The sequence below is a fragment of the Ictalurus furcatus genome, chromosome 14, assembly GCF_023375685.1.
Source record: "Ictalurus furcatus strain D&B chromosome 14, Billie_1.0, whole genome shotgun sequence".
NCBI classification, from domain to species: Eukaryota; Metazoa; Chordata; class Actinopteri; order Siluriformes; family Ictaluridae; genus Ictalurus; species Ictalurus furcatus.
Window position 1 is genome coordinate 10,845,117 of NC_071268.1, and position 17,092 is coordinate 10,862,208.

At 38.4% G+C, this 17,092-nt stretch overlaps 1 protein-coding gene across 2 annotated transcripts in view; it reads left to right on the plus strand.

Moving 5' to 3' along the window:
• The window catches only part of LOC128617839 (protocadherin beta-3-like), a 77,915-nt gene extending 61,290 nt beyond the window's left edge, over positions 1–16,625 (plus strand). For both annotated transcript variants that reach the window (XM_053641017.1, XM_053641018.1), the window contains exon 2: positions 16,372–16,625. In XM_053641017.1, the coding sequence (XP_053496992.1) occupies positions 16,372–16,449 (78 nt within the window). In that variant the 3' untranslated portion in view covers positions 16,450–16,625. The remainder of the gene's footprint in view (positions 1–16,371) is intronic.
• The last annotated feature ends 467 nt before the right edge of the window (positions 16,626–17,092 follow it).

Consider the following 17,092-nt stretch of genomic DNA (forward strand, 5'->3'; position numbering starts at 1 on the left):
GATCTCTGCACTGGAAATGAGGCTGATTATATATTTTCCTTTCATGGTTGTTTTTTCTGCTACTGCAGAATCTGCTAATATTATTGCTCTGTATTTGTATGATTAACAAAGAGTTTGCTGATAACCATATTCTATAACAATTAGTGTGTCTGAAATGTAGCAAAAACTGTCTTCTTGGGCAGTATTCATGAGCAGTAAGTCATTCGGTCATGTTTGTTTATAGCACTGTCTACCAAGATAGTTGTGTTCTGGCATGGGCACAAAATGTGTCACTATTTAAACAAATTAAACACAAGCAGGCAGTGGATACAAATGCACGAAGGATTTATTAACTCAAAGAAGCATGAGTAAACACACTATGGAAAACAAACATAATGTATTGGTATGCAAGGCAAACAAGCAATTATACTAAACACGATACTAAAACAACTGAACCAATGAAGATGAAACAGAAAGAAAGAAACACATTGAATCTGAAGCAGAGAAGTTACAAAATGTGCTCAGGTCATTGGTTGGAAAACACAAGTGTAATAAGTATAGGTCATGGTTGACGTGTAAAACAGTGTGTAGGCATGGGCTGAAAGTGAGCAGCTGGTCAGTGTCCATGGTGCTGAACTGATGAAAGCATGGATGACCACATTGACATATGTGAGTGGGCTTGGTGATGTACTTGATAACGCCTTACATCATAATGAGTGTTAAGTAACATAATATTAAAATTTAGAACAGTTGTCAAGACAAAAGAAAAGATTTATTTTCTGTATTATGATTTAATACTATATATGTGCTGTGGGGAACATAGTGCTGCATCTGGTAGTGTTACTGCTTCACTGGTCTAGGTTGAATTTGGTCTCTGGCTGAGCTTAGGTTAATGTCTGTGTGGTGTTCCTGTGCATACTGTCCTGTGCCCATGTCGGTGTCTTCCTGGTTGTCTTGTTTCCTTGCATGCAAAAAGCATTCCAATAAGTGTACTGGCTATGCTAAGTTGCTCCTAGGTGTGAATGTGTGTGTGTGATTGTGTGTGCATGGTTCCATGGTTCCTAGGTGAGACTGGTGTCTCATTTAGTGTCTATCACTGCCTTGTGCCAAGTGTTCCCGAGATAAGCTCCAGATCCACAGTGACCCAAATAAGGATAAAGTGGTTACTAAGGATTGATTGACTTAATTACTGTGTGTTATGAAAGGAAATGTTCCCTACATTCAGGCCCACTATGATATCAATATATTAGCACTTTGAGGTTGAAAATGTGAAGTAAATTCTTATGTTTTGTTAAGTTGCTTCAGCATCTATTATAATACAATCATTAATGCTTTTGTTCCAATAATAGTTTATTCTGAGTCAATTAGGTCCATTCCATTAGGCCCATCATTGAATCAGGTCTGTGACCTTGACATACTGTAAGCAATTTCATTATTTAAAATGGGACTTGTGGTTTAAGATTCACAAGTGTGGCATGGAATTAGTTTTAAGTTTTGATGAGTATCTGAGCTGCTGTAGGTCAGGTCAGTGCTCTGGTGACTCAGGTCTGTAGTGGGTAATGTCAGTTCTGTTTTTGTCCCAGTACTTCCTTTATCTGCAACTAATGTCAAGGGTATCCCTGTTTCTTACATGATTCATGAACCCAGACACCCCCCCCCCTCCCCAACCACTCCAGAGCACATACGCGCACACACACACACACACACACACACACACACACACACACACACACAGTTCAGTCTGTCTGCACAGAATTATGAAAGTACTTGGTTATGAATTATGAAACTTGGTTAGGAATGAACTGTCCATATTTCAATTCTTTTTTTTCCAAAGAAGAGGAAATTACAAAATAAACATTTCTGCACTGCTTGGCCTGAAATTCTAGCTGGTCATTTTTATAATTGTCACATATACATGATTTAAAAACGAGGCAAACATAAACGTGGATTAAATGTGGCTCTCCAGTGGAAAACTATTACTTTTGCCATGTAGTTTTATGTCATATTGATAAAACTATTAATCCCTCAAAAATCAGAATATCCTTTATTGAGTCAAATGAATTAAGCTGACATACAGTATCTAGTAAAGGACATGCTCCAATTAATAAATGTTTTTTTTTGTTGTTGTTTGACATTTTTTTCAAAGTAAAATACAGTATCTCACAAAAGTGAGTACACCCCTCACATTTTTGTAAATATTTGATTATATCTTTTCATGTGACAACACTGAAGAAATGACACTTTGCTACAATGTAAAGTAGTGAGTGTACAGCTTGTGTAACAGTGTAAATTTGCTGTCCCCTCAAAATAACTCAACACACAGCCATTAATGTCTAAACCGCTGGCAACAAAAGTGACTACACCCCTAAGTGAAAATGTCCAAATTGGGCCCAAAGTGTCAATATTTTGTGTGGCCACCATTATTTTCCAGCACTGCCTTAACCCTCTTGGGCATGGAGTTCACCAGAGCTTCACAGGTTGCCACTGGAGTCCTCTTCCACTCCTCCATGACGACATCACGAAGCTGGTGGATGTTAGAGACCTTGTGCTCCTCCACCTTCCATTTGAGGATGCCCCACAGATGCTCAATAAGGTTTAGGTCTGGAGACATGCTTCGCCAGTCCATCACCTTCACCCTCAGCTTCTTTAGCAAGGCAGTGGTCATCTTGGAGGTGTGTTTGGGGTCGTTATCATGCTGGAATACTGCTGCTGATCATGCTCTTCTTCAGTATGTCACAGTACATGTTGGCGTTCATGGTTCCCTCAATGAACTGTAGCTCCTCAGTGCTGGCAGCACTCATGCAGCCCCAGACCATGACACTCCCACCACCATGCTCGACTGTAGGCAAGACACACTTGTCTTTGTACTCCTCACCTGGTTGCCGCCTCACACGCTTGACACCATCTGAACCAAATAAGTTTATCTTGCTCTCATCAGACCACAGGACATGGTTCCAATAATCCATGTCCTTAGTCTGCTTGTCTTCAGCAAACTATTTGCGGGCTTTCTTGTGCATTATCTTTAGAAGAGGCTTCCTTCTGGGACGACAGCCATGAAGACCAATTTGATGCAGTGTGCGGCATTATGGTCTGAGCACTGACAAGCTGACCCCCCACCCCTTCAACCTCTGCAGCAATGCTGGCAGCACTTATACGTCTATTTCCCAAAGACAACCTCTTGATATGACGCTGAGCACGTGCACTCAACTTCATTGGTCAACCATGGCAAGCCCTGTTCTGAGTGGAACCTGTCCTGTTAAACCGCTGTATGGTCTTGGCCACCATGCTGCAGCTCAGTGTCAGGGTCTTGGCAATCTTTTATAGCCTAGGCCATCTTTATGTAGAGCAACAATTCTTTTTTTCAGATCCTCAGAGAGTTCTTTGCCATGAGGTGCCATGTTGAACTTCCAGTGACCAGTATGAGGGAGTGTGAGAGCAATGACACCAAATTTAACACACCAGCTCCCCATTCACACCTGAGACCTTGTAACACTAATAAGTCACCTGACACCGGGGAGGGAAAATGGCTAATTGGGCCCAATTTGGACATTTTCACTTAGGGGTGTAGTCACTTTTGTTGCCAGCGGTTTAGACATTAATGGCTGTGTGTTGAGTTATTTTGAGGGGACAGAAAATGTACACTGTTATACAAGCTGTACACTCACTACTTTACATTGTAGCAAAGTGTCATTTCTTTAGTGTTGTCACATGAAAAGATATAATCAACTATTTACAAAAATGTGAGGGGTGTACTCACTTTTGTGAGACACTGTATATCAAAGTAAACATTCCTGAGATGTAATTGTGCGATTCAAGGCGTCTGGTGAAAATCTTACACCCACCCAGAATTTTGTACACACAAAGACTGACATACTGTATTTACATTTTAAGATACACTTTTTTGCATTATCATCTAAATAATGCTAAATCATATTGAATCATATTTTGTTTTTGCAACTCTTCAATAAAAGAAAGAACTAGGTTTAAACTAAGCATAAATTCCACCATTTCAAATCAGAGTAGCCTCACTGACATAGCAAAAAGCAATAAATAAATAGATAACAGCATATTTTAGAATTTAATAACATGAGACTATGGAAGTAGTAGAGAAACTAAAATGGAGAATATCAATATAACTTTCAGGACAGCAGACAAAATTAGATGAAGTTATGGAAGTGTGAATATGGTGTGGGATGTAGCATGCAGAGAGAGAGAGAGAGATAGGCAGGAAGTCAGTATGTAGACACAGATTGGGTTGGCGGGAAAGGCTGTGACTCATCTGTGCGTAATCATTTGAATTTGTGTGTGTAGGTGTGTGTGTGTGTGTGTGTGTCTGTTTGAGAAGGAGGCTATGTAATTGGAATAGTCTGCAAACCAACAGGAGGTAGAAGCTATTTTAAACAAAATTTCAAAACCATACCCAAGAGCAGTATTACTCTGACTCTTGCCAATATCTTTCTCAATCTCTCTTTCTCTCTCTCTCTCTCTCTCTCTCTCTCTCTCTCTCTCTCTGTGTGTGTGTGTGTGTGTGTGTTTGAGAAGCAGGCTATGTAACTGGAACAGCCTGCAAACCAGCTGGAGGTAGAAGCTATTTTAAACAAAATTTCAAAACCAAACAGCAGTATTACTCTGACTCTTGCCAACATCTCTCTCTCTCTCTCTCTCTCTCTCTCTCTCTCTGTGCATGCGCGGTGGAGGAGTCAACGTGGTGTGTGTAGCGCGTGAGAGCAGTTTGGCGTCTCGCCAAAAGTTTTCTGCGAGTTTTTTTTTTGCTTTTCTTTCATTTAATTATTGAATGTTTAAGTTATGTGAATATCAGTGACCGGTAAAAGTTGAGAGAGGGTGAGAGTGAGCGGCTTCTGAGGCCGGAGGGGAGACGCTGTCTCTCCACCATGGCGTCAGGTGTGTGCCGGAGAATGGAGAACAGGTGGAGGAGGTTCTGCTAGCGGTGGCAGAGCAGGTCGGGTGCGAGAACATCTACTCTGCCTCCCGAATGAACAAAGCTGTGGTAGTTTTCCTGAAAAAAGAAAGATTTGCCAATACGCTAATCGAAAAAGGAATATGGCTGAAAGGTGTTATGCTATATGTTACCCCTCTATCTGCCCCTGCAACACGAATCGCTATTTCTAATGTGCCCCCCTACAATAAAAATGAGCTGATAATGAAGGAGCTGGCCCGCTTCGGAAAGTTCGCCAGCCCCATGAAGGATATTCTGCTCGGCTGCAAAAACTCAATAATGAAATACATTGAAATACGTCCTGTTTTTCCGCAGACATGTTTACATGTTTATAAACAACCAAGACCAAACACTGGACATAAATTTCAAGTGCAAAGATGGCGACAGCAGCTACACCGTCGTTGCCACCACCGAAACCCTGAGGTGTTTTGTGTGTGGGGAAATCAGACATAAACGGCTGAGCTGCCCACACAGAGCTGTGCAGCCGGGGAGCTCTGGGGGTGACACGGCAGGGGTACAGCAGCAGCAGGATGGAGACAGCCAGCGGGGGAACATCAGAGAACCAGAGCCTGGAGCATATGGGGCAATGACACACCAAGGCTACAACTGGAAGAGGTCAGTGAGGAACATAACACCACCACCACTGAAATAAACGGAGCACCCAGTGATAGCACTGACACCCATGCCGATACTAGCACTAAAACTAACACCGCAGACAAAATTAATAGAAAACCCTATACTGCTATCGGCATCAGAGCCAGCGACTCTGCACAACAACAGCAACAGAAGAAACAACAGGTCAAGAATATCGAGAACAACAAAGCTGAGCTGAAAACAACAGGAGAGAAGATGGACAAGGTGAAGGAATCGTCCAAACAGCCACAGTACAGTGTTGTGATGCAGGAGGACTTAGGCCCAGAGTGCAGTGCAGGAGCTAGAAGAGAAGAACCAAACACAGACGACGAGGAGGAGGAAGAGTTCACCCTAGATCAGCTAACTACTTTTAATTTTTCCAAACAGCCACAACACAGTGTTGTGATGCAGGAGAACCAGGGCCCAGAGTGCAGCACAGGAGGCACAGGAGGAGAACCGATCACAGACATGGAGGAGGAACTCAGATCAGCCATATACTTTCGATTTTTCAGGACAGCCGGGGCAGCTTTATACCGCAGAACAGCTTAGCTGGTTCTTAGAACTGACCAAAGGACAACGTAACGTCTCACTAACAAAGTACTTCCCGGACAAAAAAAAAATCATAATATCTGCTCAACTTGCAACAAAAAGAGGAAATCTGAACGTACTTTCACCACGGAGACATTTCAGACTGAGAAAATGGACATCAGTTGCAAGAAAATCTCTAGTATAAACAGCACTGTGGACTTTCACACATATACGGATAATGGACTTATAGTAAGACTGAAGGGATTTGGGGTTCCTGGGTGGAGGGTGTGGGTGGGGGGTCTGATGGGATTCTTTTTAAAAATGTAAATATGTAAATATAATATGCCAAACTGATGCATTAAAAGCGTCTTAAAAAAGTAAAAAAAAATTTTTTTTTAAAGTCTCTCTCTCTCTCCCTCTCTCTCTCTCTCTCTCTTTATGACTGTGTGTCTGTGTGTGTGTGTGTCTGTGTGTGTGTGTGTCTGTGTGTGTGTGTGTGTGTGTGTGTGTGGTGATGTGAAATGCTGGAATAGAAATCTATCTGTTATGAGGGAAATGTGTAAACAAGTGCGAGAGGAGATGGAGGATTATTAGGCATGTGGATGGTTCTTTCTCTCTGCAGGCATTTAGTTTTTTGTTTTTTCATGCTGGGGTTCTGCCAGTTCTACCAGTGAATCATAAGTGATGTGTATCATAAGTGTATAAGTAATTCCCATTCACTTATGTTTCTTTTTTTTTCATTGTTTGTTAGTACAGTCTATTTCAAAATAAATCAAATCTGTACATTTCATGTAGTTTGAAAATAAAAGCGCAAACACCAAAATAGTAAGTATTAAGAAATGTGAATGTTTTTATTGTTTTTCTTTTCAAAAACAAAACTTTGGTCTTTGTAGAATTTTAATTGTGTGTTTTTCACTTTCCTGACCGATAGCCAACAATTTCTTACAAAAAAAATCATACATATAAGACTAATAGACCACCCAGCATATTCGTAACACTTGTACAAATTCTACATTTGATTCATAGTTACTTCTCTAGAATATTTATCAATTTTGTGGGTCAACTGGTTGTGCTTGTTTCCATATGACAAGTTCTATAGTGTAATATCACAGCAAACCAGTGACTACATTTCCCATCCTGCATGGCGGCCTACAAACATGACCGCCATGGACTGCAATTCCCAGAACACTCACATTCACTCTAAACACTCACTGCTGCATCCAATTTATAGGCTAAGTATTCTGTTATGTAAAGTAGGCACAGAACAGAAGCAAGTGCAGGTAAGGCAGTTAATCAACAAAGTCCAAAGGATCAGACAGAAAACAAAATCCTTGTGTAGAACCAGTGTCTTATATGTGTGGTGTGAGTGCTGTGAATTGGATGCAGCAATGTGTGATTAGAGTGAATGTGAGTGTTCTGGGAATTGCAGTCCATGGCGGCCATGTTTGTAGGCCGCCGTGCAGGATGGGAAATGTAGTCTCTGGTTTGCTGTGAAGCCTGGGCATCGCTGGAACGGTTCTGCGCTGGGTAGAATCCTATCTCTCTGACAGATCCTTCAAGGTATCATGGAGGGGAGGTATTTCTGAAACTCAGCAACTCACAACTGCCGTTCCACAGGGGTCAGTTCTGGGTGCACTCTTTTCTATCTACACCACATCTCTAGGACAGGTGATTGAGTCTCATGGCTTCTCATATCATTGCTATGCTGATGACACCCAGCTCCATTTGTCCTTCCAGCCTGACGATCCATCCGTCTCTGCACGCATCTCTGCTTGCCTTTCGGACATCTCGGTCATCTCGGTCTGGATGGAGGAAAACCATCTTATACTTAACCTGGCAAAATCTGAGCTTCTCGTCATCCCAGCCTGTCCCTCAATCAACCACAACCTCACTGTACAGCTCGGCTCACTCACACTCATGCCAACCAGGACGGCCAGGAACCTTGGGGTGATTCTTGATGATGGCTTGACCTTTGCAGACCATATCTCAGCAACTGCAAGGTCCTGTAGGTTCATCCTTTACAACATCAAGAAAATCCGACCCTACATCACCAAACAGGCTACACAGATTCTAGTCCAGGCTCTTGTTATCTCTAAACTGGACTACTGCAACTCACTGCTTTCAGGCCTCCCAGCCAGCTCCATCAAACCCCTTGAGATGATTCAGAATGCTGCAGCGCGCCTCATCTTCAACCAGTCCAAGAGAACCCATGTCACACCCCTCTTCATCTCCCTCCACTGGCTTCCTGTAGCTGCCCGCATCAAGTTCAAGGCCTTGATGCTCACCTACAAGACCTTGTCAGGAACAGCACCCTCCTACCTCAACTCTCTCCTGAAGGCCTACGTTCCTTCTCGCAATCTGCGATCGATTAGCGACCGACGTTTAGCAGTTCCAACTCAGCGTGGCGCAAGGTCCCTTTCCAAAACCTTCACACTAACTGTTCCTCAGTGGTGGAATGCACTTCCAATCTCAATCCGGACCGCAGAATCTCTCACCATCTTCAAAAAACAACTAAAGACCCACCTCTTCTATGAACACCTAACAAACTCATAAAAAATTTTTTTTTAAAAATGCACTTACACCTCTACTCTGCACTTTGCTTCTTCTGGAATTCAATTAATAGATCTCGTATGGTAGCACTTCTTGTATTGTTCTCTGCTTGATATCGCTTTGCTTGTATCTTTCTCATTTGTAAGTCGCTTTGGATAAAAGCGTCTGCTAAGTGAATAAATGTAAATGTAGATATTACACTATAGAACTTGCCCTACTCAGCTCCTCTAAAAAATATGAATGGTTAAGTGTTAATGGTTAATGGTTTTAGGGTGAGTTGTAGCATAAAAAAGTTATCTTGATTTTTAGAATCATGTAAAAAGAAATAGATTATTAGTATTAACTCATAATATTAAACAACTATTAGTGCATGGGCAACAGTTTTGTTCTTTTGTGGTATTGTGTACAATTTTGCAATAAGTGACATTCTGTGAAGAAGTTATTATTGAAGAGTCATTTTTGCTAATACAGTATGTGTACGTATCAAAGCTTGTATAGGTGGGAAATTTTCTGTTGTATGTATTCCTGGTACTGGAAGTGCATAGTGAGTTATTAAACATATTGAAGCTCATGATTTGCATTGAGAAGTAATACAGTAATGATGAGTGATACAGTAACATGAGTAATACCACATAATGACAAGTTATGATTCGCATGAACTGAAAAAGACAGTGTAATACAGGGTATTACACCAAAAAAACAAAAAAACACATAATTATTCATTTAAAAAATAATAATAATTTGATATTTAGTAAATTGAACATTATTAATGTTGCTTGTCTATTCTATTTAAATATGTTTTTGGTGTAAGTAAATAATAATAAGCAATTTAAATACTTTAAAAATGTGTATTTCTAGTCAATGATACATAATTAAGTCTGCATCACTAAGGTCTCCTCTGTGCATGTGCATACCCAGTGTTGTTCCTTTTTGCCCTATATTAGAGTGTCCATTTTCTTCACCTCAGCATTTTGCCTTAACTACTGGGGAAGGTTCATTTATTCTGATTTGAACCAAACATTTGCTCTGGAAGTAAATCTTATGGGGCTCTGTGAATTGGTGGGCAGTGGGAGAATGTTAATGAAGGCCCAGTACTACTTTAATAGCATTTAAATATAGCATTAATGAGGTGAAGTAACATTTTTGGTGTGTCAAATCCAAGAGGATTTGCTGTCAGCTGTAAGTTTTTATTTGAACAAAAGAACTGATGAGGAATATGCTGATTAATCAGTTTGCCAGCTCTTGTTGTGAAATAAGTGCATTATTCCATTCGTGTAATGTCATTTCACCTACACTTAGTCAAGGACCAGGGTTGGAAACCTGTGGCTATGTCCTGTACATTTTAGTGATTTCCTTGCTCCCAGTGCACCTGATTCAACTATTAAGATAATTAACGACCCTTCCTGAGTTAAAGTGTGTGCGATAGAGGAAGGTAAACACTAAGATGTACAAGATTAGGGGGGGGGACTGTATCCAAACATTATGGAAGCAGTGTTTTCAACATGACTTGTTTTGTGCTGGCTAGTTCACCCTCTTTGTGATTGTTGGTCATTTATATGGTTTCTTTGCGCATGTAAGTTGGTAAAGTATTTATGTTGGGTCCTACCAGTTCAGTCTTTATAAAGACTGATGTAAGTGCATGCTCTCATTTGAGATCTAATTCTGGTTTGAGCAGCTAAAGAATATTCACCCTTTAGCAGTAATAACGATCAATGATATGCAAAATCAGACATTTCCAAATGGAAAAAAGATGACATTTAGATAATGTGTACTTTTTACTATGTTTAGATTTGTGTAATTTATTTAAGCTTTCTTACATGAAATCAATAAGTAAAAATTAGGCTACTTAAAAGAATCAAATAAAAATTCTTGGCAAAAATCTTTAAGAAATTTGAATAATTTAGTTTTAGTGTAATGCATCTAGATTAAGTTAACTTTACACATGAAAGTTTATTTCTGACATCTACATATTTTTTTTAAGTAGATGGAACATAATTAGAAATAGTTGGAATTACTCACTTGAATATGTGGCAATAAACTTGGACCTAGACTTGAATTCTTAATTTATGAGAGATCGGTGAACTAAGATGCATTTTTTAGTTTGTTTAGAAAAGCAGTATAAGGAAATTAAACAAAAACTTGCTTCATAGAGATCAGTACAGAATATGAAGGAGTAGGATGATAAATTTACTCTGATTTGTAAATATAAAGAATGTGATAATGCTGAAATTGGGAGAACTCAAGAGCTAACAACCCATGACTCTTTTGTGCCAGAATGGAATTTTTTACTCTTCTTTGATCACCAAATTAAATTCGAAACAGACAGTGCAAGACCCATGTTAGTAGTTACAGTATGTCAAGATGCTATTTGACTACATCTCAAACTTCAGGCTTAGGTCTGACAAAGGCAAAAGTGCCAGGGAACCTCAAAGGTATCTTACTGACCTTCTCTCTGAGTTGGAGGAAGTTTAGGCGATGTACAGCATTGACATGAATATGAGGTATATGCGGAACTCAGGTAAGGTAATACAGCAGTGATGACAAGGACTTCTTAGAAATCAGAGCGTAATATGAGGAGGGTATCAGGAGTTATCAGTGCTAAAAATGGCCAGTGTTTTGCACTGACAAGTAATACAGGGTGAAACAGCAAAAAAATAAATACAGAACTTTTTTAGACCTATTGGGGAAAGTTGTTTCATTCTGTTTTAAACCAGTGACTGTTGACATTGTGTTGTAATTTTGATGTTTTTGTCCTTTTGCATTGCTCAGATTGGGACCAGGTTATTGGGAAAGCACATTTAAAATATTGTTTGCATTTTTTTCTTTGGTCAGAAGAACAAGAAGAAATTAGGAATTTGCATATTTTAAGTTTGATCAGTGTCAGGGATTTTGCAGAGGCATTAAGTTGATGATGAGAACTGAATACTTGGCAGTGTCTGTGGCAGTGGCAGTGACTGTGTACTGCAAGTTGCACATTTGATCTGGTGGCTTTCATAGAGTGTTTTAAAGTACAGGGAGGTAATGTGGGTCTTGTTTTTTTTTTTTCAAATAAGTGAGTGTATTCATAAAAGGTGTTTTAAAAATTCAGAATTCTTCCTTCCATCCCTATTTGACTCTTTATACTGACACTCAGTTGTTCACGTACATGCATGTTTGTCCAGGCACTGTCTTTGAAATGTAGGGCACTTTAAAATTCAGTTAATAATTTAGTTTGCCTACAGATTTCTTTCTATCATTCCACTGAAATATGGCTGAATTTACTCCCTCTCTTTCCTGTGTCTCTCTTTCATTCTGCATTTCCTTTCTTGTTAAGCTCACAATTATCACAAAAATCTATGTGTGTGTGTTTTTTTTTTAAAAAGCAAGCAACAAAAGCAACAAAAAAAGCAACAAAAAAACCAACAACATGGAGCGTGTGTGTGTGTGTGTGTGTGTGTGTGTGTGTGTGTGTGTGTGTGTGTGCCTATGTGTGCCTATGTGTGCCTGTGCATATGTGTATAGATTTGGTTTTTAAATATATATATATATATATATATATATATATATATATATATATATATATATATATGACAACAACAACATAGCAAAGAGGAGCAAAAAGATAAATCATGGGAGTGATGAATGAATATTCTTACTAGAAGACAGGCAGAGCATATAGAAATAATAATATTAAGGTCTTTCAGAGACAGGAATATCCACCACCTGTTCTATATACTATTCTGTGATTAATCTTTCTGTATGACCTTAAAATTAAATGCTTTACTGTGGTGGATAAACGTTGGACCAGAAATGTGATAAAATGATGCTTTAATATAATGCAATGCTTTAAAAGTACCAAATTATCCATAAAATGTGGAATTAATTAATTAATTATTAATGAATCAATGAATTAGCTATTAAAGATCACTAACATGTAAATGTAGTATTGCGGCTTGTTTGGATTGGATGAGGATGCATTTTCATACTTTCATACTTCCATTTCAGCCATTGATTCACTTAGAATTAAACTGCTATAAAAGAACAGCTAAAACTCATAAATTGAAATGATTATCTACATTACTGAAAAGTAATGGTTTTGTTGGTTAATACAACAGGCATGAAATCTGTTGACCTTTTTCTGGAATAATTTAAGTGTATCAGTGACATTTTGACATTCAATTTGATTGGGTGAACTTTGTTGTCTGCCTCAGGTGTTTTGCTGTTAATCTCATTGTGAATGTGTTCCAGTTATCCCAGAGGTGCTGTTGTGTGCAGAATGCTTGGATTAGGCACATCATCATACTGTAGGGGACACTAATCCCCTTTTAGAGTTTTCTAATGGGATTAGAGTGTAGAATCATAATTTTTTTTTAGCAGTGAGGAAAGAAGGGATAGATTATCGATGTTTAGGCACATGGATACACAGATATATACCCACAGTGTATCACATAAGGAAATAAAGATAAGGAGTTCCTCTTTTTATAGATCACTGATTACTAATCTGTCTTTTGTGTATTGTTCTCAAATAAAAAAATATATTTTTACTTTTATTCTAAGTATGATAATGTTTCTCAGATCTTTCACCTAATCCATGTTCAAATTCAGACTGGCATGCTTTGTGCTGCACTTTTCCTCATCCTTTCACTTTTTGATCCACCTTCCACTAAGGATTTACTTTGCATTTCCTCCGTCTCTTAATCTGGGTCATATTCTCCCACTTTTTTGTCTGGCTAAGGGATAAAAACTGTTATTTTTCAGATTAGTCCACATTTTTTAAGGACAGCTCCTAGTTGAAGGAAATTGTTTGATGTAGTGCTTTACTAATATGCTCTAACTAGTTTTTTCTACACTCTACATTTTTATATGTTTTCTAATACACAGATCATGCCATCAGTTATTTATCAGGTATTGTTACTGAGCCAAGCCAACTGTTCACAAAGAAGTACAAGTGTATAAATGCAGTGGATAAATGCAATGCTGTGAAAAAGTATTTGCTGATTTCTTCTGTTTTTATGTGTATCTCATACTAAGTTGTTTCAGACGTTAAAACAAAATCTAAGACAAAACAAAGGCAACCTGATTAAACACAAATGATAATGTTATTAATCAAATATCAATAGGACCTTTGTGAAAATGTATTTGCCCCCATAGTTACTAATCCCCCAAATCTATGAAACTCCATTCATAATGGGGTTCAGCTGGACTAGATCCAACCAGGCTTGATTACTGCAAACCCTGTTCAATCAAGTCAACACTTACATAGAACTTTTTCAACAGCATGAAGTTGGTTCAAAGGTCTTACCCAGTAACACAGTACGCCAAAGCTGAAAGAAATTCCAGAAATGATGAGGAAGAAGGTGATTGAAATAGATCAGTCTGGGAAGGGTTACAAAGCTATTTCAAAGGCTCTGGGACTCCAAAGAACCACAGTGAGAGCCATTATCTCCAAACGGAAAAAAAAAAACTAGGCATAGTAGTCAATTTTCCCAGAAGTGGCTGACTTTCCAAAATTCCTCCAAGACCACAGAAACTACTCATCCATGAAGTCACAAAAGAGCCAAGGACAACATCAAAGAACCTACAGGTCTCTCTTGCATCAATAAAGGTCACTGTTCATGATTCCACTATCAGAAAGACACTGAGCAAAAATGACATCCATGGAAGAGTGGTGAGGTGAAAACCACTGCTAACCCAGAAGAACATTAAAGTTCATCTGAATTTTGCTAAATCATGATGATCCTCAAACCTTTGGGGAGAATGTTCTGTGGGTTGATGAGACGAAAGTGGAACTATTTGGAAGACAGGGGTCCCGTTACATCTGGCGTAAACCAAACAGAGAATTACACAAAAAGAACATCATACCTATGGTCAAGTATGGTGAAGGAAGTGTGATGGTGTGTGGATGCTTTGCTGCTTCAGGACCTGGGCAACTTAGAATAATTGAGGGAAACATGAATTCTGCTCTCTACCAGAAAATCCATAAGGAGAATGTCTGGTCTTCAGTCCGTAAATTGAAACTGAAGCGTAACTGGATTATGCAGCAAGACAATGATCCAAAGCATAGGAGTAAGTCCTAGTCCTATGAGTAAGTGAAAGACTGATCTCCAGTTATCTGAAGCATTTGGTTGCAGTTATTGCTGCTAAAGGTGGGACAAAAAGATTTTAAGTGTAAGGGGGCAATTAGTTTTTCACATGGGGGATAGGTGCTGGATAACCTTCTTTTTGCTTCAATAAAAAAAAACCTGTATTGTGTGTTTATTCAGGTTGCCTTTGTTTTATGTTGTATTTTGTTTGAAGATCTAATACTGTTTGGTATGAGCATAGGTGGGTAGTAACGCGTTGCATTTACTTGAGTAACTTTTTGAAAAAAAGTGCTTTTAAAAGTAGGTTTAACTGGCCATACTTGTACTCAAGTTAATTTTTAATCACAGAACTGTATTTTTACTTCGCTACATTCGGTGGCATTCCTCCGTTACTGATAAATGTTAATATATATATATATGTATATGTATATATATGTATATATATGTATATATATATATATGTGTGTGTATATATATATATATATATATGTGTGTGTGTGTGTGTGTATATATATGTGTAGTTTTAATAATTACTTTATATCATGTATCACGAGTCTCACTATACGCTGCAGTGGTCTGAATGTGAACGCCACAACCGCTCACTTTTTTAGTGGCTCAGTCCTGGAGAGGTGGAAGAAGCGAATGTGTCATGGGAGGCAGGACACACACACACACACACACACACACGCATGCATACATGCACACACACACACACACATAAACAAACATACTAACACACAAGTTCACTCACTCACGATCTACACACACTTTCTCTTCTGTTCTGTTCCATAGTCTGTTCATTTGTTCTCTATTGGCTTGTTTAAATGTAGAAGCTGACAAGTTTGTGTTGTTAACATGTTATGACAGTCAACATGTTGGGAAAATGTTTGGTTTTTGGGGTGCGTGTGAGATTTTGCGTTGAAAATGACAGGTTCAGTGTTATTGTACCCATCACTGGACTGGGATATGCTGCTTCATCTTGAACCCAGGTTTTATAGCATATAAACAGAACAGACCGACTTTCAAGGAGAGGTGTGACTTACAGTTCTCCATGTAGTCTAAAGATTCAGGATTTTCCCTTCATTTTAATCTTATCTAAAGTACCTAGTAACATGCTACTTGAGTTGTTGTCTCACTGAATATTTTATTACTCTTACTCAAGTAATTATTAACATTATTACTTTTACTGTTACTTGAGTAATTAATTTTTATAAGTAGTTTTACTTGTACTTAAGTAATTTTTTTGGCTATGCTACCCACCTCTGAGTATGAGATATACACAAAACCAATAGAAATTAGGGTGGGGGCAAATAATTTTTCACAGCACTGTATATTCAAACCAAATGGACACACATTTACAAATGTATATAACAGCTCTGCATGTGATTTCAAGTTTCAGGTACTGTACTGGGCATAAGTGAGTTTACTCTAGTAATTTGGTTCCAATTTATTTACTGTTAAATATAAAAATGGTAGTTATTCTAATAAACAAGTATGATTTCATAGGAATTTATACAAATTAAGTTGTTATACATAAGAGTTAGGACTGCTTATGCCATTCCTCATCTCTCCCTGTATATATATATAATATGTTTCAGTGTATAGAGTGTTAACAATGACTTTTTCCTTTTTTTCCCCCTTTTTCCCTCTATGTATGCACAGAGCACTCTGCAGGTAAGAACATTTCACATTTATAAGTGGTGTTTTCTTTTTGTGTTCCTGTCCAGGTCCTTTTATTAGCATTTCCTTTGCAGTACAGTAGACATGCCTTCATCTCTGAAATTTTAAGCTCCAGAGCTTTTTTGATTTCACACATAGATCTAATTCACAAATGGTTTATTGGGCCATGTTTATATGTTTACATGTTTATATGTAATGCTTACAAAAAATATTGATTTTCTTCATTCCTAAACTTCCTTCTTTGTACTAACATTTTTATTTAACATGTACATTTCTAAAATGCCATGTACTGTAAGTGTTTATGCATTATGTGAAGCACAAGTGCTTAGAGGAGCACTATTAAGCTTTGATGTTAAAAGTGCAAAGTTGTGTTTTCTGAGAGGGGGGGGGGGTGGGGGGAGAGCGAGAGGAGAGAGAGAATTAAAGCTTCATGGATCCTTTGTTTCAGTGCCCACTCATGTGGATACTGGCTTTATGTGATTGATGTGATTTTGTTTTGTGATTTTGTTTTCCTGCATTTATCATACTATTTTAATGTGTATTCATTGGGGTTAGTAAGTGTTTTCTCATATTTGTCAATGTAACTACAGTATGTGTGTATGTAGGTGTGTATGTAATGGAGCTTTAATTTCTTCATCTTCAGGGTTTTGTGGTACACTCTATACTTACTCCAGATTTATCCACATATTGCTCAACAAAATAA